Source organism: Dermacentor albipictus, chromosome 1 (assembly GCF_038994185.2).
Source record: "Dermacentor albipictus isolate Rhodes 1998 colony chromosome 1, USDA_Dalb.pri_finalv2, whole genome shotgun sequence".
Taxonomy (NCBI): Eukaryota; Metazoa; Arthropoda; class Arachnida; order Ixodida; family Ixodidae; genus Dermacentor; species Dermacentor albipictus.
In genome coordinates, this window is record NC_091821.1 from 363250685 (window position 1) to 363274559 (window position 23875).

Consider the following 23875-nt stretch of genomic DNA (forward strand, 5'->3'; position numbering starts at 1 on the left):
CCGCTTTGTTTGAAAATAATTAAAAGCTAATCTATTCGTTAGTTTATCTACGCAGGAATTGAGACTAGAGTTTTGGCTCATGCAGATGACGTGGCAATTTCCTGCAGGGATGCCGAAAGCGTGAATAAAACTATGAAAGAGGCTGTTTCTTTTTGCACCGCAACTGGAAGTGTTGTCAGCTGGACTAAGTGCCTAGGTTTATGGCACGGCTGCTGGCCGCAGGTACGAGAGTATTTTCGCAATATGAACTGGAGCGTTACCCCTGGAATATATCTTGGGGTGCCATTACAACATTATCGTGACAGTGCCGCCTATTGGATCGATGAAGTAAGAAGAGTTAAAGGTCAGACGGAAAAGTGGGGCGGCCATAATTTTTCGTTGTTTTCAAAAGCTACTGTTTGCAATTTGTTTTTAGCTGCAAAGGTGTATTATGTACTACAAGCGTTATGCATGGCAAGAATTTCGGTACAGAAATTTCACAGAGTGTTTGCGGTATATATATGGGGATCTACTTGGGAAAAGACTAGCCGGTATAACTTGTTTCATTCGGTGAAGAATGGAGGAATAGGGCCAACACATTTGTTTTTGAAACAGATTGTTAGTAGGTTCTTTTTCTTAAGGGACCAAAGTGATATATTTTTGCGTACTATTATTCAAGTGAGATCAAGTTTTTCCTTGCATGAGTGGGTTGTCTCATCAATAAATGAACAAACTCGAACACCAATTGGCTTTCTGAGGGAAGTTATGTCCTTTTCTTAACTGAAACCGTATTTTTCGAATGAATTTTTGACTTCTGTGACGCGTAAGAAACTTTATAGTGATCTGGTTGATGTTTTCTTGTCGCATCCTGTTTAACGCACGATGTATAACTTAAAACCTGAACGCAATGTGCTCAAACGCGTTAAAAAATGCCGGTTAGATCTTCAGCGAAAACCCTCTTTTTCCAATTGCATTCGGGCACTCTCCTTGTGAAGCCATGGCTACAAAGCAAGGGCTTTTTTGTTCCATGGTCTGTTAACTGCATCATATGTAAGAAACTTGAAACTATTGAGCACATCTTCTTGGATCGCCATGATTCTGTTTTCTTGCGGGACGTTCTCAAATGAACTCTGAAGAAAGAACTGCCGTTAAGTCATTTCGGTATTCGGTTCTTACCATGCGCAGACATAGGGGGAGTGCCGGCTGACTTGATAATGCTTTTGTGTATGAGCAGCGTGTGGAAAACGCGTATGAATGTCAGGAATGCCCGCGTAGGTGAGAGGTCTGCGAGGGAACACCGAAAGGAAAGTCTTAGGTACACGCGTGATGCCCTCAAGCACACGATTAAACTTCCAGAGTGGTTTTAAGAGCTTGACAGTTTGGTGTCTGTGATATCTTCTTTGAGGGCCTTTTAAATATGTACATTTTCTCGAAATGATGTAATATTATTTTTCTGCACCAATTGAGTGACCTACTTTGTACGCATTTGCGTGGTGTTGTAATGCAGGTAATAATAAAAAAAAGGCCGCCGTGGTGTCGGCGAAGTCTGTTCGTCTCTCACTGCAGAGGCCCCGTTCGATTCTCACCCAGACCGAAATTTACCAATTTTCTTTTTTGTCCAAGCCATCAATTTACTTTGCTTACAGGATGCTCCCTGAGAAATTTGACACAATCCGAGATTTGCTGTTTTACAGCGCAGCTGTATATGGCTAGCCGATTTGTCCTTTTGTCGCCTGTGCGCTGAAAACTCCTCCTGCACAACCTCATGCGCATGCGCTAAAAAAAAGAGAAATAGAGGCGTGTGATTGGCTGCGCCAGTAGTGACGGTGTCGCTCTCCGTCGCAGCCGAGCGCGCACGCAGCAGTTTCTCTCCGGCTCTGAAATGGGTAGGCCACGCGTCATACATACTCCTGAGGAGCAGGCAGCTATCAATCAGCAATGTCGCGAGCAGAACCAGGAATGAGCTCGTCTACGCCGTGACGATGCTGCAGCCCGGACACAAGAACAGGCCCGTGCAGCCGAGCGGAAGCAGCAGCTGCGTACCGAGGATCCGGCAGCCTACCAAGCCGTCGTTTAATGAACCGTCGTGATTAACCCAGTGATAAACATCGGGACCGCACCTTTCAGCTTCACTGGTTGAAGGGACACTAAAGGTTACTATTAAGTCAAGTTAAAGTGGTGGAGCAATGTTCTAGAACGTCTAAGGCGTCAATATAATCGCGACCAGAACCTTAGTAACCGAGAAATTGAGATAAATGCATGACACGATTTGAGATCGCCCAGCGACATTCCGGTACTAGCCCGATGACGAAGGCACGCCTCATCATAATTTATGTCACTAGTACTCAACTACTCGTATTAAAAAGATAATTTCATTAGATTATAAGACGGAAGAAAATGCTACTTGTCTACTTCTATTCGATTCTAAGAAAAAAATAACATTTTGACGTTACCCTTCAGTAGTAAGGGTGGTCGAAAGGTTTCATTTTCGCTCTACTCTGCGCGCTTCGAGCTTTGCAGTTTCAGTCGTTTTGTTATCGCGTCGTGCGGCACTGGTTCCGCTGGCTCCCGAAACTTGCATTGGGAACAAGCAGCAAGAATGCCACGTCCATGTGATGCCGTGGGATGCCCGAATGGTCCGCGGAACTTGGCCAAGGGCAGCTGCAGCGGCGAATCCAACGTTACTTATCACTGTGTGCCAACGAGTGAACCTCTCCGTTCGAAGTGATTAAGTGCCGTGCCTCTGCCACAGCGTGTTGGCAAAGAGCCAAAAAGTTGCATAGTGTGCTCGCTACACTTTCGTCCAGAGGATTACGAGTCCAACGCCGACTTACTAAAGTCGGGTGGAGTGCCTTTCAAAGCAATGCTTTCCCGTAGCGCTGTTCCGTCGGTCTTGCCTGCATTCTCCGAAGCGCAAGAACAACAGCAGGTCGAAGACGGGGGGCGGTGAGTGCGGCATTTGGTTTTCACGAAGGAAAAGCTACAAATGTGCGAAAATGTACAGCCATGACATACAGTTGCCGTCGTAGTACTACGCAACGACGCCGGCAGCGCGAGCCCTCAGCAGCCGGTCACGTTCATCAGTGCTTAAATCGCTGAAGTCGAGCCCAGCATCGCGAGCCAATGTGTCGTTGTCAGAGTCGTCCATTGCAACGAGCGTCAAAGTTGGCGTCATAAAATAAAGAACCGGCTTATCGTCGCACGCTTTCCCTTCCGCTAGCCACCATTGTTCCGCTTTCGCTCTGCGGTCGGCTCTGTTTCTGGTCGCACGTTTGCGTTTTGCGCAGAAAAGCAGCAGCACCATCTGCGGGCGCCGTTTTACTCACCGATGGCCCAACGTCACTATGAGACCATGACGCTTCAGGACGCATTTTTTCTTTAAAAAAGTCTCTGCTTCGCAGGAAACAAGCGTTTCGAGGTTTCTGGAATGGTATTTCAACAGTTCACGTTGACTTAATATTAACCTTTAGTGTCCCTTTAACCATCTGTATGAAGTGCTCGGGCTGTGATTTTTTACTCTTTGCGCCGTCGGCCATTTTTGGTGCCACCTTTTGGTCGCGCCGACTACGTCAACGCAGTTTCGCGTAATGGGCCGTATAATGCATTCGCAATAAAAGACACTTTTGTGTCGAATAGTACAGACGATTGTATCGGAGACGTTTCGTAAGCAATGTTAATTGACTAAAGGCCTGACGTAGGGATGGAAGGGGGAGTATGAAACAAATGTGAGGCTTAAGCAGTGGCATACCTTCCTTAGTACCGAGGTCCTCTTTGCTGGCGTCCTTCTTCTCCTCCTCGAGGTTATTTCCCAGATACAGGGAACTGTTGCTAAGGTCTTTGGACGGCTTGTTCACAAGGAGGGCCTTCTCCTTGGGGCTGGACGCTGACTTTTCGCTGAGGGTATCCTCGTCCTTTTGCGGGTACACCTTATTACCCTGCACCTCTTTCTCCTGCAAAGGGAATGGTGGGCTGTTCAATCTGCTGGGGAATCCCTTCATTTGCTTTATGGAACCTCCTCACGTAGAATAAATAAATAAATAAATAAATAAATAAATAAATAAATAAATAAATAAATAAATAAATAAGTAAATAAAGTAGGATTAAAAGGCCCACTTAACTCTGTAAAACCTATAGTGAGATAAATAAAAGTGAAATGTCAAATAAAGGGATTGAGAAGGCTGACTAAAATAAAGTTAAGCTAAACTTCCAAAATACTCACCATATTTGTCGATGCGCTAATGCTTCAGTAGGACAGTCAACGACAACAATAACGTCAAGAAGAACAGCCACCAAAAGTATAAATTTTTCGAGATCCCCAGACAAGTTCGCTTAAGTAACATACACATTAACTACTCCGAGACCCATGGCATTTTTTGCATCAGACTTCAGGAAGGTTGTTCGCACCATGCGGCATAAGCATTGCAAGAAAACATGGTTCGACGAGCAGACAAAGTGGTCACTCCTTTACAGAGTTGACCTAATTCACAGGTATTCGCCAAGCCGAAGTCGATCGCACGTTCGAGACGCTCTTCCATTGTCTAGCTTTCTTGCAGTGTACAGACCTCTCTTCTTGTGTTACAACAGAAGAAGGATGTCTTCACATTGTAGTTTATTTGATAATATAGACGCTTCAACGGAGCATGTTGTCATACAGTCTCCTCGATATGACGATTGGTGCATTCGTCCGCGTGACCATGTGAACATCCTTAACAGACATCCTCCAACAGTGACCAAGGTGCTCGGAGCCTAGTTATCCCCTGATAAGCAGAGGCGTGCCGTGAGCAGCTTTCGCGATTTTCTTAGTGGACACTAATCTCACGGAGTGTTTATAAGTGAAATTATGTGCTTCGTCTTCTCTACATAGTGCTTCTTCGGTAACGCATTGATGTAGTGGCATTGCTGTTCTTATATATGTGCACATTAAGGGTCTTGTGTGGGCTCTCAAAACAACACCCCAAGGATCTTGGGGAACACCCCAAGGATCTGTCATATCACCCGTCCTCTTCAACGTGGCAATGATTGGCCTGGCAAGAAAACTTAAGGAGATCCGAGGCATCCAGCACGCGATATACGCCGACGACGTCACAATCTGGGTCACCCAAGGATCCCTCGGAGAGAAGCAAGAAAAACTGCAGGAAGCGGCGACCTGCGTGGAAAACTACACCAGAGAAAGGGGACTGCGATGCTCCACGGAGAAGTCGGAGCTCCTCAGGGTCGGCAAGCACCCCACGCAAGCGACACTGGAGGTGACCCTCGAGGGACACAACATCCCGGAGAAGAACATGGTTAGGATCCTGGGCATGTGGCTACAAGGCAGCCGGAAGTGCAGCCACACCATTAGCCTGCTGAGCAAGGCGGCGGAACAGGTGGGCCGCATGATCAATAGGGTGTCCCAAAAGAGATACGGAATGAAAGAAGAAGACACTCTGAAGCTAGTCAACAGCCTAATTGTCAGCCGAGTCACGTACTCCCTGCCGTACCACGTGACGACCAAGGCAGAAAGAGAGCAAGCAGACACCATCCTCAGGAAGGCGTACAAGACGGCTCTGTGTCTACCGAGAAACACGTCGAACGAGAAGTTGCTCCAGCTGGGCATCAGCAACACCTTCAGCGAGCTCGCCGAGGCTCTGCTGGGTACGCAAACCGCGAGACTCAGAGGCAACCCTACGGGACGAGCGCTCCTGAGGAGGTTGGGTCGGGATACGAGCGGACTGGCAGACAGATACGCGGACGTACCGGACCACCTCAGAAAAACCATTAATGTGGGACCACTGCCAAAAAATATGGATCTCAACTTACACGAAAACAGGCGAAAAGCTAGGGCCGAATATGTTGAGAGAACGCTAGCCCAGCTAGACAATACAGTATACACGGACGCCGCCGTATATCCACACGGAAGAGAACGCGTAGCCGCGACGGTAGTGGTTAATAGGGAAGGAAACCCGATCACGTATGCCACAGCAAAGGTCGCTGGCACAGCGGAGGCCGAGGAGATTGCCGTAGCGCTGGCGGCAGCGGAAGGTTATAGAACAGGCCGATCTCTCAACATACTGACGGACTCAAAAGAGGTGTGCAAAAACTACACGAGAGGCAGAATCAGCAAAACTGCCCTCAGAATACTCAGCGGAGCCACCTCCGCCGAGAAGGAAAAGCCCCGACACAAACTAATCTGGATCCCGGGTCACGTAGGCATAGTGGGGAACGAAAGGGCAGACAGCCTAGCTCGAGGTGAAGCGTTCCGAGCTGGGTGGTCGAATGCCCCGGAGACCCACCTGCAGGCTTGCGAGGGGGGATACGCAGAGACCCTGAACTTACATAGAGGAACTAGAATTAGATATCCGCCACCACACAAAGACCTCTCAAAGGAGGAAGCGACCAGCTGGCGCAGAATACAGACAAACTCCTTCCCCAACTTACACGTGCTCAATAAGATGTTTCCCACACAATACAGGGCCACCTGCCCTTGGTGCGGTGCCAAACCTACACTTTACCACATCACCTGGGAGTGCGAACGCAACAAAGCATTCCACAAACACGAACACCCGAGTGCGGAGCAATGGGAGAGTCAGCTCACCAGCAGCGAGCTCACGGCCCAAAGGGCCCTAGTGCAGCACGCGAGCGATGCAGCGCGACTCAGTGGAGCCCTGGAATAGGGGCCCACCCTTGCTGAAGAGAAGTCTCCAGTCGCCAGCGCCAAGAAGATGAAGACGACGGAGACTTCATAACCGCGAAACTCTCGAAAGACTCAAAAGTTTTCCCTCCCTCCCCCTCCTGTGTATGTGACCATCCCATTGGTATTGGACTGTTGTTTCGGTGCTAGTGGCCCTAGCACAGAAACGCATAGGCGCTCTGTGCGTTTATCACGTGTTCGTGTGTGTCTAGTACTTGTTGATAATTTCTTCTTGCTTTGCGTTTTTTTTTGTTGTTTGAATAATGAATTTGCGATTTTGGAATAGCCCGCTCTAATTGTGGCCTACGTTCACATTTTTCTACACCTAATATACGAAGAACAGGTATTCCTCGTGAGTCCTCAAGAACGTAATGCACAAGAAAAGAGACCCACCTTTTCCTTGTTGTCTTTCTCTAGCTGCTTGTTCTTAGGCTCGATCATAGGTCCCACCCAAACAGAATTCATCACAGGCTTCGAGTTGTTTTTCAACTTCATTTTAACGGCCTTGCCATCACCTGGAATAAAATCGGTAGAAAAGGGCTGTTGGAGCTTAGAGAAACTACGGTTCATTAGCAGAATACTATAATGCAAAGATCGCAACCGACGTGGGTCTGATGCTCTGACGTTACCCTGAATGGCGATATCGAGGCCGTCCCCAACGACAACCTCGAGGTCGTTGTTGTGTTGGGGCTTTTTGTCTCGCATTGGCACCCGGCCGTCGAGGAGAACCACTTCTCTTGCGACGCCCGGGTCAGCCTCCAACTCTTCGCCTGCGCCGCCACCACGAATGTCTGTTGTCTGGTCCCCGATCTGGTTGCGTGGTTTCCGACGAAAGGCCTGCAATGAGATCAGTCATTGCGGTTAAGCTGTGTATAGTGCCGCCGCTGCCGTACCTTCGAACGTGTAGGGAAAATACCCCGTTACGCGGACGTCGCAAAAACACAGTTGAGCCGTTCGAGGGTTTAGAGTACATGGCCAGGTACATGGTGCCCACTTTAAGTGCGTCGTTTACAAGCCATAGTATAACACAGCTTTACGTTACCAGCTTGCTGATTATGGCGCTTGAAGCTACGCCCACTCCTTTTTATTTTTACAGCGAAACTGTTTACCCGACGGACCTGTATGAATTAGCTGTATGCGTGGTCTCGTTGGGCGGAGGGGGGGGGGGGCGGGGGTGGAGGGAGGCTATCTAGGGTGGCTAACGTCCATAAAGTGAACAAAAATGATGGCGGCGCTACGAGGTATCGTAGGGGGAGGTGTGGTATCTCGGGTGGATAGCGTCCGTAAAGTGAACAAAAATAATAACGAATGATAGTACGAGGCATTAGAAAGAAAGAACACGTGATTTCACCGCGCGCTGCACCTGCACAGTGGGGGAGTGCACCCGCGGTGGCCGCCGTTGCTGCCGGCTGCGCCTGCCGTCGTCTGCTCTCAGTACAACCGCGCGGCAGTTTTGGTTGGAAAACACGGGGACGTAAGCCGCAGTAGCAGCTAGCTGCAGGGTCTAAGAACGGGATTGTCATTGGAGAGGTAGGCCACTGCAACCGTTGCAACTCCAACGAAAATGGGAAAAGTGGGAAGACCACGCATTGTGGGCGCACCTGAAGAACAAGCTCAGTACGAGAAGGGACGTCGACAGCAGAGACGCGAGTATAACCAACGACAACGTGACTTGGGAAAGCAGAGTATGCGGCCAGTGCCTTTGCCTCTGAAGAACGTCAGCGAGAGCAGATGCGAGAGTCTAATCGCCGGCGTTGCACGCAAGCTACCGATGAAGATCGCTCACTGGAGGCCGCTTGTAAGCGTCGAGCTAGGTCGTTCAAGTCTGCGTCCAAGCGACAGAAGCCTGAGTTGCCGCCTCTTCCGAGTTTCACCGGGGCGAACTCCAAATTAAAGAGAATGTTTCTGGTGGCGGAGTTTGACCATAGCTGCTCGGTCTGCGATCGGCAGCTTCGCAGGCTAATCCGCCACCGTATGAATGGTCCGGCCCGAATATTTTTCTTTTCTGGCACAACAATGCTCAGGAACTCTAAGTTACCGTACTTAAACAATGTAATAAAAATATAATTCACTGCATAAATCACACAGCGGAAATATGCCCAACTTCTCTCACACATGTTAGCTACTGCTATAGGCAAGTAGACAGAGAAGAATAAAACACTTCGTAATAGGATGCGTCACTCAACGCTTCTTTGTAACCGTATTACCCGCACGTCTTACTTTGGTATGGATGCGTAGAGGAAAGAAGCCGTTGTTCTATCATGTATGATTATCGTGCACCGAACGCCGTTGTCGCGCAACGCATGACACCACTGGAGCTAAGTTTAGCCTCTGGCTCGGCTTTCAGAGAGGCATATAGCTCGGCGCTACGTATGTCGATCCGAGCGGGAATGATCGCGCTTGAGGGGGCTCATTCAGCTGTAGTAGGTATAATCCATCAAACTCAAACCTGTGCGCATTAGAAGTTAGAAGGCTTACAATTGTGCAATTGGTCACAGGAAGTTGAGATTGCTCGGATATAAGGCCCCGGCATTTCACACGTAGGGTAAAGAAATAGCGTGAACATAGTCGGGCAACAAAACAAAGGAATGCCACTTTGCGCCCACAACCTTCACCACGGCGCGTCAACTACGCATAGCGAACGAGCACAATTGCAATATTAGACCGTAGGACCCTCGCTAGCTGTATCATAGTTAATGATGTAAGCGTTGCAATGCGTGAACAAATGTCGATTGTGTATTTTACCTGTGAACAAGGCTTCCGTGTGGGAGCCGAAACGTCTTCTTTTAAATTTTACTTCTTCGGCATAGTGCCCCGGGCTCTGTCTACCTTTTCACCGTGTATTTTGTCGCCTCATTTCTGCACGCTCGTGCCCGTATGCGCCTTCGGTGGCACACACGAGACGTTTACGTACTTCACTGCGGCTGCGTCCCCGATACAGCCTGCCCGGTAGTTCTTTTTCGTTGCGTGAAACAATAAATGGGTTAATCGCGACACGTGACCTATACTCGCATCCAACTTCCCCTGGTATAAAAGGGAAAGCTACGGAGGCAAAGCGCACGGGTGGCTCCTGAAGATAGTCGCACAGTACCATTAATTTTTCTTTAGGCTGGGGAACGAAAAACATTAACATGTCAGTTTCTACAACAATTATATAAAAATATCACCGCCAAAGCACTCAGTAGAGATGGTTAACCAGCGCAGCTGAAACGTGCGGCCTTGGTATTTATCACTGGGTTAATCCCGACAGTTCGTTAAACGACGGCTTGGTACGCTGCCGGATCCTCAGTACACAGTTGCTGCTTGCGCTCGGCTGCACAAGCCTGTTCTTGTTCCCGGGCTGCAGCATCGGCAGGGGTACACGAGCTCGTTCCCGGTTCTGCTCGCGGCGTTTCTGATCGAGAGCTGCCTGCTCCTGTGGAGTACGTATGACGCGTGGCCTACCAATTTCGGAGCCGGAGCGAAACCGCTGTGCGTGCGCCCCACTGCGACGGAGAGCAACGACGTCACTACTGGCTCAGCTAATCCAACGCCACATAGATAGCACAGGGCCTTTTCACTCCGATTCATGACGTCATGTTACCTGGCCCGACTGCCATAGAATCTAATCGAGGATGCTCCCGAGTAGGCAACAGTGATTTTGACGTCACTGCTTTCATCACGCCAGCCTTGTCAATGGAAATGTCGGGCGAGGTAGCGTGACGTCATTGATCGGGGTAAACAAACCTTGTGCTATTTGAGTGGTGTTGGCTGATCGCGCGCCTCTCTTTCTCATTTTTTCGCGCACGCGCATGGGATTGCGCCGGTGGAGTTTTCGGCGTACATGCGACCGACAGATGGTTTAACGGACGGACGGACGGACGGACGGACCAATCGACTAGCCATATACAGCTTCGCTGTAGAAAGAGACATACAGCACACCACTGTGTTATATCTGAATTTTATCTGCTCGCTTCACTATTCCGCGCTCAGGCAAATGTAATATCATCGCAAGTAGCAAGCTACAATGATCGTTCATGTGCTCTGAGAAACCGAATCAGAAAGCGCTGACCAGCTTGAGCAGACTACTTGGCGCATTGGCACATGTGTAGAAGTTTCGCCCCTCTAGCTTTCTCTTCACTACCACTGAATGCTGTCTGGGGATATACTGACGAGAAACAAGGCGAGGTGTACCTTTAAAACTTTCATAGAGTTGGACTTGATCCACCGACTGGCCCGGTGAAACCGGTCAATGGCTTCTTGTAATTTCTTAGTGTCGCCGCTGTCAGGATTCGCTTGAGACAGATTGGACGCCCCGAACGAGGACAGCAGCAAGGCGAGGAAAAGGTTGAGCACCTGTGGCGTCGAAGGAAGAACGCACCTCGTTATTCCCGAACGCTTGCAAACCGTTCAAGACCTGCTGTGTGGGATGTGGTCAGTTTTGACGACTGCACCAAATCACACGCTTTGCGTCGCATGTTCACAAATAATCTTACCTAAGATAAGCCGGGGCTAGTGGAAGAAAGGCACCGAAGTAACATGCTGGTGTAGCTTTGTTCAAGATTGGCGGATTCACGTTTTGTCTTCTCACGATCGTTTCCGTATTGATTTCAGCGTACTTTACGAGCACGTTATCGTCAAATGACATGAATGTTGTTCAGGTGCCTCACAGCTCAGTCTAATACAATGAAAGTTACGCTAAACCCTTATTTGAGCTAAAATTGTAGCTGGCGCATCGACGCCACCAAAAGGGGCTACTTGGAATAGCTTTAATTTGCCTCCGGTACGTATAATTTTTATCCCTAACGATTGTTTTATAAGCAGTAAGAAGCTTTGCCTGTGGACACATTTTAGACCGTTGAAAAGGATTATGTAGGTGTACTGAAGGTTTGTGCAGAGGTTCAAGGGCCATTTCCGTATTGTTTATAATTGTACACCGTTAAAGAAATAAGAAAAAAATGTCGCCCGTTCAGTAGGAAATAGCGATAGAGCGGCAAGCTCGTCCTATGTGCTTGCAGTGACGTACAATAGCACGGGGTTTCGATATTCTACGAAAACGAATATACCTCTTAAACGCCGAGTTATCAGTTTTACATGTTTGATATGCTGTTTCACCACATAATGCAGCCGTCAACAGCGGAAGTATTATGCTGTGCCTTTATACAGATATTTCCAGCCCCATTTATTCACTTTTTCGGGATTGTCACACGATAATTTTATGGCACCTTTAGTGAAGAACGCGGGGTCCATAGGACGTGAACAAATGTTCTTTTTTTCAACTGTATGTGTTATTGCCAACCAATATCCTGGCAGAAAATCGAAACATGGAAAGGGCAGAGAGTCTTGTACGTACCACAAGGTTCCCGATGACTACCGTAGCGAGAAAGAAGGGGATGCAGGGCCAGCCAGAGACCCACATGCAGTCCCACATGGACTGGATCCACTCCCCGCACAACACCCGGAACACAATCATGAATGAATGCATGAAGTCAACAAAGTTCCACCGAGGAACCAGGTTATCTTTGAACCTGCAAAAGTAAGAAATGAAGAAAGGCGATTAGGTGCATAGGTTTCCGAACACTGCATCGGTACATCGCAAGTGCTCGACACCAATTATGGCACGCGACACAGCCATAAAGAATGACGGACCAGGTAAATGGGAATATAGATTTACTCAAATGTACAACTATCAGTTTTCATTATGTTTTGCCGATGAATGAACAGAAGGAAGAAAAGAAAGATGCACATCTTGCAAGTAAGTCAGCTGCGGCTATTACTGCTTTAGTTACTAACTGAAAAAACAGCGAGCCACCATTTCGCATTTGAACGGATTACCAGCATACAAAAGCTGCGTTGACCATGGTTGACCATACAGAGCTACGTGTGTACAGGTCACATAGGTGCAGCTTTCTATGAAGACCCGCATGCTTACGAAAATGGCGATGAAAAGGGAAAGTGATTCTAAACCACACGAACATGAAGCTGCTTCTCAAAGGTGGCATGTTTCAGGTTTCATTGAGCGCACCGTAAAGGCGCTGCGCGGACTCTTGCAGTTATCTCGGAACGGTGCTGTGGCGAACACTGCTTCTGTCGGTGACTTCGCGTGACCAAAGCTGTGACTGTTTGCAGCTCACGCAATTGTCTCATTTTCAGACGGTTTTAGCTCAGAGTCCACGTATGCGTCTAGCCAGAAGGAGAAGCACGGTAAAGCTTGCGTGCCCAAGCTGATTTTGCTGTGCGTGCGCTTGAGCTCACCTGGGATATTTTTCCCGCTTACCCTCAACTTCTCTCCCCCTTTCGTCCTCGTCGGAGTTGTCAGAACATCGATGCACAGCCATGTACTCCTTCGCAGGTTAGTGGTTACACCGGAGCGGCCGAGTTTGAAACGTGTGTAACCCATTTCTATCTTGAATTTGTCCACCAAAGAAAATTCGATGTCCGATGACTGGCTTCATCATAAACCGATTGTTATGCTAGAGAACAACAGCTTACGGCGAAATTGGCTTGTGACGTTCCTCAACTGCGTCGCTTTAGTGCTGTCGTGACATTGTTCTCCGTGTTGTATATATTTGTGGTGTCGGCGTGGTGTTTAGTATCTCGCCCCAACATAACGTCAAGATCATTATAACTTTCAGCACGTACTCTCGTAGACAAAATAAAGGCATAAAAGCAGCTTTATTTTCAATGAAACTATCGCCAATAAACATTCTTAACTTTTTTTGCATATTGTGGACAAAATCAAAGCACGGGTGGCGACACGACACCGAAGCCATAAACATCTCGGCGTATTAGGTGTTCTCACAAAAGGCCTGAGTGCGGTGACTGAACATTGCCAAAGACAACAACTTAAGCTCACCCTCCATTTTCTTGAGGGGCTGGGCATGTTGGAGGGTCGCGCTCTTGCAGCAGTCCGCACTTACTAGGTCGTCGCAGAGCAGCAAGCGTTCATTTTAAAGAAGTTGTGTAATGCGACTCGTGGAACAGTTTTTTTGCTTATGAGGCTGCGATTCGTACCATTGCCGGAATGTTGTTTTTAGAACAAATACAATAAAACTGTTTAGTAAAGAAGGGGAAAACAACTTGGATAGTAAAAAGAGGATATTGAGACGCGTTACAAAAACAAAATGTTACTAATAATTATGGAATCGCACAAGCATTAAAAAAATAGAGAAAAAAAAGGGAAGCTAGCTACACTTTGTCTCCGCAGAGGGGCATTGCGATCACCCGCTTGAATAGGTGCCCCGACAAACAAAGATTGGCTCTTAAAGCTCTACGAGTACTTATCGTAAACAATGGATTGATAAATTTCTTGTGAACGGTAGTTGTTGCGCATTGTTAGTTCCGCCTATGTTCAAATTACTTGTACATGCTTGTGTAATTCTTGTAGTCCGTGAACCCTCTTCCCCTCTCTTTTCTTCGTGATTGACGAACTTGGTTTGTTGGTGTTTTGTCATTTTTTAGATTTTTCACAGTTACGTGTATTTTATTTCCTGTTTTTGTTATTTTTCACACTTATGATATTGGGTGGCCCTTGTGACCAAAATTGCAATTTTACGCATTTCTTAAAGGAAAAGAAGACGAGGAAAGAAAAATAAGAAGAAAGCAAAGCACAAAACAGGACATTGCACACACATATAGTGTGAGCACTATAGAGACAGCAGTCCAGCCTTGTAGTTGAGAAAAATTGCAGGACAGCTTTGTGACCTTCGTGTGAAATTGAAGCTTTATTCAAGATAACAAATCTCTGAGCACAAATCTTCTGAAAATTGCTCAGAAGTACAGAGCGATTAGTGCATGAATAAAATGCAACATTCGAAAAGCAAGCACCCAAACGTTTTGCTGCCGGGGCCGCAAGCCGCGTGCCGGGGCCGTGGAGCTCGGCGCACGTTCTTCTTGGTGCAGGAGATGTGGTATGCATATACGGCCGGTCACGGAAAACCAAACTGAAAATTTTACCGACCCGAGCAAAACTTTATGCAATCCTGCATGCACTCAAGGCACTGACTGAACTCAAAAAGGGGCATAACACATTATTGCCAGCCAGGCGCGTGCACATAATCGCCGAAGAACGCGCAGCAAGCATACTGTAATGTAATGTACCAGTAGAATGGGTAAGCGCCCACATGTGAACCCCTGGAAATGAATCTAACCCCGAGCCCTGCTATTGCACAGTAAATAAGATACTACATTGTCCCTTTAAGTGCAGCGCGAGAAAGAACGACGGGGAACAAGCGCTCCAATTCCACCACGCTCCGTTATCTTTCCGACCCACCCGAAGACAAAGGAGGAAGTAATCCTGCAACGCAGTCTGTCTTGGGGTTGCCGTCACACCGACCATCTTGGAACTTTGGTGGCAGCGTCTTCAGGACTGTGAAGCGCAAGAGGAAGTGCTACCCTGCCCATAGTGCAACAACCCAAGAAAAGGCAGCCGTTGCGGCACATCTTCTTTGGAAGTACGCTGCCACAGAAGACACACGAAGAAGGGACCTTCATTGAGGACTGATGTCACCTGCTGACCCGGATGGCCTTCGAGCGTGGGTTCGCGGCACACATTTTTATTCGCTCATCACCTATATCATGGACTCTGGCCTGAATAAGGTCCGAAGTCGACTTTTTGATCTTTTAAATAAGTAAGTTTTTACCGTCACCATTTTTTCACCGAGACGGTTTGCTACTGTTATTCGCGTACTTAGTAAAGCTGGCTGGTGGTGGCTTTCATCTTTCATGCTGCGACAAGCATATAATGTCAACGAAAAAATTGTGAAGGATTACGGAGAGTTGAAACCCGGGAAAGGTTGACTCTTTACTCTTTAGAAGATGGACTTTTTACCTTAGGCCCTTTTTACGGGCCTACTCCAGCTGGTAACTGTGCGTGTCAGCTCTACGTGGTGGAGGTAGCTCTAGTAGCTTTGTCCACGCCGAGGTTTCCCATAGTAATGCGATGTGATTATGAAAAAGAGGACGCTTACTTGTGCTTATTTTCTTCGTAGTTCTTGCCAAAGAGTTGCATTCCCATCACGGCGAAGATGAAGATGATGATTCCCAGGACGAAGGTCAAGTTCCCGAGGGCACCGATGGTTTTCCCCATGATAGAGATGAGCAGGTTAAGGGTAGGCCACGATTTGGCTAGCTTGAATACACGTAGCTGTAAAAAAAGAATAGGTTCAGCGTAAGCTACTCGCTCCATATGCATATGGTCAATTACGCTTATGTCGTGTTTCTTTTCCAAATTGAAACTTATTCAGCATCAAGAATATTTGCAGACGTATACACGACTGTCTAGATTTGTAGCCACGGGCTGATTATAGTTCTTATTCTTCTGAATGAAGAAAACACAAAAAGCATTAACGTTAGTCTCATTATATGTAAAGTGTCTTCACAGGCAATCAATAATTAAAGAAGAACCTGGATACATAATCAGTGCTTGCGCAGGAGCTTTGTACGCTTTGGCGGATACAATTTTCGCGAACTATTCAGTAAAAAAGTATTAATAAATATTTCATAATTAGCTTTTAAGGTATTGCATTTATGGCATACACTTTTATCAGTAACTTGAATTCGAACTGGATTTATACTTGATATGTCAGAGCGTTTCTCTTCCGAGGAATTCATAATCATATTTGACATTCAGTACTGTAATTCTGCATTCAGAGGTGGCAGTATCCAGGTAATCAGTCTTGTTTGTGCCAGCCAAGAGTATGAGCACTACTGTTATCAGCTTCACCTAGCTTAAGAACTGGTGTCTCATAAGGAATGAGCTGAGTTGTGCGAGACGCTCGTCTTCCCGCACATGTTTTCCTGGACATGTATCTCAGCACATGCACAATAGACGACAGCCTCTTTTTAAGGCATGCGCAATGGGAGTTCCTAGAAAGATTCTTATCAGTTACCATACCCAAGAATCGATGAGTTTCTTTTTAAAATAAGCTATAGTTTCTCCACTGATGGAGACGGGGTATAAGCGTCCGTCGTTTGCATGTGAACGCAACTAAAGTACGTCTCTTGGAGGACACAATCAAGCTTCGTGTTCCAAGAAAGATTAGTGTCAGAGTTGCTGCGCGCTGGAGTCGCGCCCGCACTTGAAATCGAGTAACTAAAGATGTCCAGAGGCAAATATCATCGGCACATATCTAAAAACAACCTGTGTTAGGTAAACATTTCGCGAGACCTATGAGAGTCACATGGAACTAAGCAGGGCTTAACAATACTTTTCTGGGAAATGGTACAATGTTCAGATGTGGGGCCATTTTCAGGTTGTGAGTGTCTCAGATCGTAAATTGAGTCAGTGCGTGTGTGCTGTCGTTCTGCAAGCCGTCGAATCACTTGAATTTTTCTTGATTGCCGTGCCTAAGTCTATTCAGTTCGATTATAGCAGTAACTGACACTTAGTAGTGTTCATTGTTTCTGCGGTGGTGTCGCTTGTTTTACTGTCGAGGTCTTTGTGACATGTGTCCTTCCTACGTGATCTGAACGTAATCCTATCAATTCCCTTTACAGACATCACTAGGGAGAGACTCAGTGAGTGTGCTGATCGTTAAATAGGTGTGTACGCGATCACTCCCGGGAGGGTGAATGTTGCAAAACAATTTATCTTTTGATGTGAAGCACTGTGACACCAGAGCCAAGTTCTGACATCTGCTGTGTGTAGGACCCCACAGTTACCACTAACTACACGCCGCGATATTTCTCTTCTAATATTATTTCATAGATTCATTCACACAGTTGGCCTAACCATGTCAAACCTGAAAAACAAAAAACCACCCTCGACGTCACAAAGACTGAACAATCGGATCAGCTACACCAGAATTTATGGCAATACACACGCTTTTAATTTTTTAGGCTTTGCCCCGTGCGGTTCATTTATGGAACGCTCTACCAGATAACATCGCTTGCCAATCTAAACATAGTGCATTTCACAGTCTTCTAATCGATGAATATGCCATTTCAACCGTCTAACACGTCTTGCCTTCTTTTCATTTCTTTCCTGCATTTTCTACAACTTAATAAAAGAAATTCAGTGCCCTAATTTTTTTTACTATACTTAGTGCTGTATACATGCAAAAACGTGTATAATGTTATTGTGCTATTATGTCATTGCGTTTACTGTTTATTGTTACTGCTCTACATATTGTATTTGCTAATGTCGTATTAGTCTTCCATGTTGCGTAAATATTCCTTTCATTGTACTGATGTTTTTTTTTCCGATTCCATACTAATGTGTTACCGTATTTCCCCCCTTACACAATGCCTTCTCGGAGGCCTTTAAGGTACATGTAAATAAATAAATAAATAAATAAATAAATAAATAAATAAATAAATAAATAAATAAATAAATAAATAGGTCCAGCTACCATTGTTAATAAAGCAAAAGTCACAATCAGATGCAGATGACAACATTCCTTCTCTTGGAGGTTATATTGGTGCTCCCCCTAAACATGTGATGCGCATTGATGTCACCACTGAGGATCCAGGAGCCATTGGTCTCCAATAATATAATTTCTCAGACTCTCACATTCAAGTGTGAGAGGCTGGATGGCGAAATACAACCACCAACAAAGTGCGGCATTCTTTTCTTTTTGATACGAAGCAGTAAGTGATGGTTGTCGTCCTGAGGTTGAACAGCATATGAAACGTAAGTCCGTGCGGATATAAACGAGATCTTTACTAAGTCCTTCGCGCGTAAAAGAAACAAAAGCTTCGTATCCAGACAATGTGTAAGGAGCTGGTATGTCCGGTTCGGTTCTACGCCTTTGTGTGTGTGTCTGCCAAAACGCGCGTAGCCCCAGTGCAGGCAGCACTTGCATAGCCAGTATTGCCTTTTTTTAAATTACTGATAGTTTGATTTGAATGTCCTGTATAATGTGACGTAGGTATCGTGTACCAGCATTAGCTGCATATTACAAGCAGCCGGGAGATGATTTACTCAGCTCATCGGAAAAATGAGTCGAACGTCATGAATTTATTTGTTCGCCGTAGCGCTCTATTTGAGACATCAGTAATGTACCATTAGCATATCGGGTACGTGAAGGAACAAGATGGCTTCAGGCATTTGCAACCACAGTGCACCTTTGACACGATGTCTAAACCATGTGGCTCGGGCACATAACGTTGCTCGGTAAAGTTACGAGTAAACTAAATTAAGGAGTCGTGGTAAAATCGGCCGAAGGGACACTAAGTGAAGAGCCAATGCCGCCCCGACAAAGCTACCCTCGCCTACCTAGACGTCGGACCCGGATTTCTATGTTCGTGCCGTCTTGTGAAACTCAAATCAACAAGCACTGGACACTAAGTGTTCCAACCTTCAAACACTCTTTAATTAATGGCCACGAAACTTATTTCCGCACTGTGAAGTCAACTGTACAGAGCACGACTCTCCATAGTTAATTCGACATTTGCGGCACCCCTTGGTGTCGAATGGAACGAAAGCGGAATGCATAGCTTCTTAACAGTAAAAGTAGGTTAGGCTGACATGCTAAACATGGTAACAGTACCTTGGAGGACTGTTATTTAGGCTTTGGAGCAATATGGTATTTTATTCTATCCTGTATACTTTTTACCGTGGAGTTTTTGCCATGGAGATTGAAAAAGCGTATCGTAGCGTCTGCTGCAACTTCGGCCTCAAATAAAACCTATTTGAACAACTACACCAAAACAATCAGTAGCAAATAAATCTGTAGGTTTACACATTGCTGGAAGGGTTTCTTAAAATGCTGTACCGAAGTGGGCTCGTTGACAGGCACACACAAACACTCATATCGGCCAGACATACAAGGCATACACATCACCTTTGTTTCAACAGCAGCAAAGTCATATCTGTGTGTGTGTGATGTCGATGGTGTCGATATTTAAATCTACATATGCGGGCGTTGTGTATGTTGTACAGTGTGGAGACAACTTGCCTTGAAGGCAGTGTGCACCAGTCGTTAACTCACCAGACGAAAAGAACGTAGCACAGACAATCCTTGGACGTTTTCCAAACTGAGTTCAATTAAGGAGAGCGCGACGATGAGGAAATCGAAGATATTCCAGCCTTCGCGGAAATAGTTTTTTGGACTCATGGCCATAAGTTTCATTCCAGCTTCTATCGCGAATGTCGCGGTAAAGAACTGCAAGAGAAAGAGAATCATGGAAAGCAAATGAGGTTGAATAGAGGGGCAGCACAAGGTAGTTTTGGCTTCGGCGGTAGGATATTCAAGTTGCATTGTAAAGTATCACGTTAAATACCTAAATGCACAGAAAGACGGCAGCTCATGATCAGGGCCGGCACTCATGAACACGTTCTTGCTGAAGAGCGTTTAGTAAAGCTAATGTTGAAGCACTGCGGCGGAGAAGGGGGAGATGGTAGTGAAAGAGCTGACATTCCCTTGTTGGCGAATCTTTGCGAGTGCGGTCCCAGTTTCCAATGCTTCACTTCAGAGACTGGCAGCATAAATGAAAAGTTCGATTTGCCGCTGCGCACACGAAGCCACTTTCGAAGCATTCTCATTAGCATTACTCGAGCGATCTACATACTGCATTGCCCCTCATTCCTTTTTTTTTCTCTTACAGAGCTTTCATGTAAGTTACACAATTGTTTTCCCGTAATTTCCAAAAACAGTTTGCATGCTCAAACATTGTCCTTTGAATGCGCAGCAAGGTAGCACTTCAATGACGCTGCTTTCAGCATCGAGTTAGAAAACGACAGGATGCTATAAATATTACAGCATCATTCGCTTCTACTCAAGCTACATGCCCAAACGTACGCACGCAGAAAAGCAGTCAAGCAACTACAAAGCAGGGCTGTCCTTACAATCAATTTCGCGACGCATGTGACTGCCGGAATAGCGCAGAGTTGATGAGCGGTCGTAACTTACCGGTGCGAGGCATGCAACTTCGCCGTTCCTCTCATCGGAACAACCAGTGAAAGGAAATGTGCGTCTCCGGCTTGTTTCAACGCGAAACCATTCAGACAGAGCTCTACAATTCTGGCAAAGAGCGGTATCAGAATAAAGGCTTTGCCTACTGGCATGCAGCTACAGTGACGTCTTGCAACGCTGTGATCATGGTTTCTACGGATGCTGAAAGAAACAGACAAAAGCACTACCAGGCACTGAAAAGCGTGAACTACGCTGCGTCTGGTGACAAGATCCTTACATTCACTGTTGTCTATCGACGCCTTACATGCCTTAGTGGAGATAGCCCAGACTTTCTCTTACCTCACAAAAATATTTTGTAGAATATAATAATGCCTCCTTCTGATGACCGATGTACCTGAGACGTATAACCGTTAATAACGCTTGAATTTTCTTCATTCCTTGTGCATATGCCAAAGTTATGGTGCCAGTTTCACTTTCTGACGAAATAAATGTGCAATGGCTGGTATTTCATCTTACTTCTGCAATAAAGTCGCACTCGTACTTCACAAACACGCTCATACTAAACCCACCGACTTCAGACTGCCGTAAAGCTTTGAGATCTAAGAGGCACAACACACAGGTACAGTCAGGCCAGTAAAGGATTTGCCTTTCCCTTACGAGACGCAAACTTACGTAGCAGCTTAAGTTGCACGAACAAAGGAATTACACGCTAGGCATCACTCGTATAAGCAACAATAAAATAGCAGAACTGTACGAGTTGTACATTTACGTGGGTTTTTCCTACCTTGTTTGCACTTTCCATCTTTATACTATGCTCTCTTTCTTTGTACTTTCTGTCAAGCATCATTTAACAGAACTTTATATGTGAACGCCATGCTATAAACACTGTTGGCGCCAGCCAATTATAGTTTTATCAAAATAGTTTAAATATGTATGTATATACCAAGGAGCTTGTTTTCCAGAGCACTTGCTTCTCAGCACATGCCCAAGAGTCGAACCGTCATGAAGTGCAGAAAATAGACAAATGACTCAAGACCCGTGCAAAAATGAAACATTCTACACATTCATCAGGCGTGATGAATTCAACGGGGAAAAGAACTTGCTATTCTCACCTCTCGAAGCCCCTCCGAAAACGGCGCCGGAGGGGCGGGGGTGCCAAGTGTCCAACGCTCTGCTTGGACACTTTGCTTTCGCGCATTAATACGAAAAAAAGAGAGAAGACACTACGCTCTGGCAGAAGAAAAGCACACTACTTTGGGTGCAAGAGATAGAAAAAAAGAGAAAGATGCGGTCGTGGAAGCACCAAGCGGAACTACACACAGGCACTGGGCGAAGAGCACAGCACAGGCGGTGGCGACGACGCACTGGGCACTACGCAGCGAGGCACTTTCACTTACGTAATTCCCCTTCTTGAGGACATTATCAAAGTCTGGGTCCATGTTATGATGGTCCATGGCCATGAATAGCGTGTTGACCACGATGCATAGAGTGATGAAAAGCTCCATGAACGGGTCAAACACGATGAGTCCTAGTATCTCCTGGATCCGGATCCAGTACCAACAGCAGTCCCACACGCAGAACATGTCTATACACTTCAAGCAATTGGCCATGCACTTGTCTTTGAACTTGGGCCTCTCCTGCTCCTCCCTTTCTGTGGGGAAATAATAAATGGACACTGAATAATGTTTAAGTATGGCCGCCAGTGAGCCCGTGGGGGGCGTCTAACGCCGCCAACTAGGGACACACGGTACGAAAAAAAGAATCACAGGCAGCTACACGAGGGGGCAAGAAACGACGGGCTTCACCAAACTGCGGCAGGCACACGAGACACACACGCACACACCGCCGGAGGGGGCTGCACTTACTCAGCCATCGTCGTCGCTGCACTACATAGCTTAGCGTCTGTCTTGGATCAAGTTCCGATAACTACGGCTTGTGTTAATGTAGCTCTGCGTGCATGTTTTCATCCATGCACGGATGTTTTAATATGAAGCTTTAGAACTCGCACTTCGTGGGTGAGAAAGTGCGTGCTATTGTCTCTCAGTTTATTTATTACTCTCTTGCTCGATAAACGGTAATCATAATTCAGAAGTCTTCTCCTTGTCTGAGAGATAAAAGAAGTCCGGAGAAGACACTTCTACATTTCTCTCCGCACTCAAAATTTATGCACACCGCCATACAACATACGTTATTTAGTAGCTCGTCGAGAGACGCGCTGAGCACTCAAATCAGAATTAGCGGGTTTCAATATAAATCTATGTAGACCGTTTTCAAAAGTTTCAACTTATAGAAAGCTTCCAATCTTGCAAAATTAAATGGTAACTGTGGTTCCGAAAGTTCAGATTCTCTCCCTTCTTCTCAAATATCTACGACTTTTCTCGGCTGAGTCAGTGTTCCCCGTCAGCGTGAAAACTTGCAAAATAAAAATAAATCACGTGGTGTAATATATCATGTCATCAAGACCAGACAACTTGCAGGCGTTTCACATGCCTTGTGAAATTATCAACATCATTTCACGAAGGCTACAAACAAAGCTAAAATGCACACTTGAAAGAAATCCGCATGCTCGTATATTCTCGTAGGAACACACCACTACAAATCAGAAGAAAACAACTGAGTAGGTTTCACACACAAGTACAATACTGTACCGTGCATAAAAACATGTCAACTAGGGTAGACACGCGGTAGAGTCCTCGAACGTGAAAACTCGCTTTCATTATAACCTATGCTAGAAAAGTGTCTTTAATCTTCACGTCTTCAGCTTTTACGGTTTAGAGGACTAGCAAGACAGAGCCGAACACGCATGATGAGTAAAGACAGCAGAGAGTGCAAATATTTCTTTAACAGCCATTACCTGGCGAAACGTAACCAAGAACTGAGAAAGCATGTGATATTTAACTGCATAGTTCACAGGCGTTCATGGCCGAATTGTATATAAATTTACATCTCTTGACCTAACAGAAGTGTCGATAAAAAGGCCCAGGACATATGTTAAAGTCATATGCATTCTACACCAGGTTTAAATTTGGTCATAGATTAAATCGTGGGCACAATATGCCTCAGTTAAGCGGTGGACATAACCCGTTGGACAAGGCGTGGTCCTATCACTCATTACAGGAGAAAAATAAAATAAAGAAGGCAGGCTTCAGCGCGAGTGCCAGCACTCCAAGGCGACAACCTACGAAGGGGTCGTGCTCTCTTGCGAAACACAAGGTCACACACAAAAAAGGAAAGGTCGAAGGAGGCGGGCGGGTTGGCTTCAAAGGGTTGGTGTGAGAATCGGAGTTGATAGATACCTCTCTCACTGGCTTTGCTCTGGCGCCCCGCGGCCTGCTCGATGATGTCGTTTAGCACCATCACGTCTGCAGAGAAAGCAAGCATATGCGTTACG

The 23875-nt window shown here is 46.2% G+C and overlaps 1 protein-coding gene across 1 annotated transcript in view; it reads right to left on the reverse strand.

Moving 5' to 3' along the window:
• Window positions 1-23875, reverse strand: part of para (sodium voltage-gated channel paralytic) — a 229289-nt gene that overhangs the window by 22998 nt on the left and 182416 nt on the right. The window contains exons 13-21 of the mRNA XM_070531852.1: window positions 23781-23846; window positions 21882-22135; window positions 19561-19734; window positions 15598-15773; window positions 11982-12156; window positions 10823-10984; window positions 7279-7486; window positions 7043-7164; window positions 3728-3929 (exon numbers count right to left, since the gene is read on the reverse strand). Of these exons, the coding sequence (XP_070387953.1) occupies window positions 3728-3929; window positions 7043-7164; window positions 7279-7486; window positions 10823-10984; window positions 11982-12156; window positions 15598-15773; window positions 19561-19734; window positions 21882-22135; window positions 23781-23846 (1539 nt within the window). The remainder of the gene's footprint in view (window positions 1-3727; window positions 3930-7042; window positions 7165-7278; window positions 7487-10822; window positions 10985-11981; window positions 12157-15597; window positions 15774-19560; window positions 19735-21881; window positions 22136-23780; window positions 23847-23875) is intronic.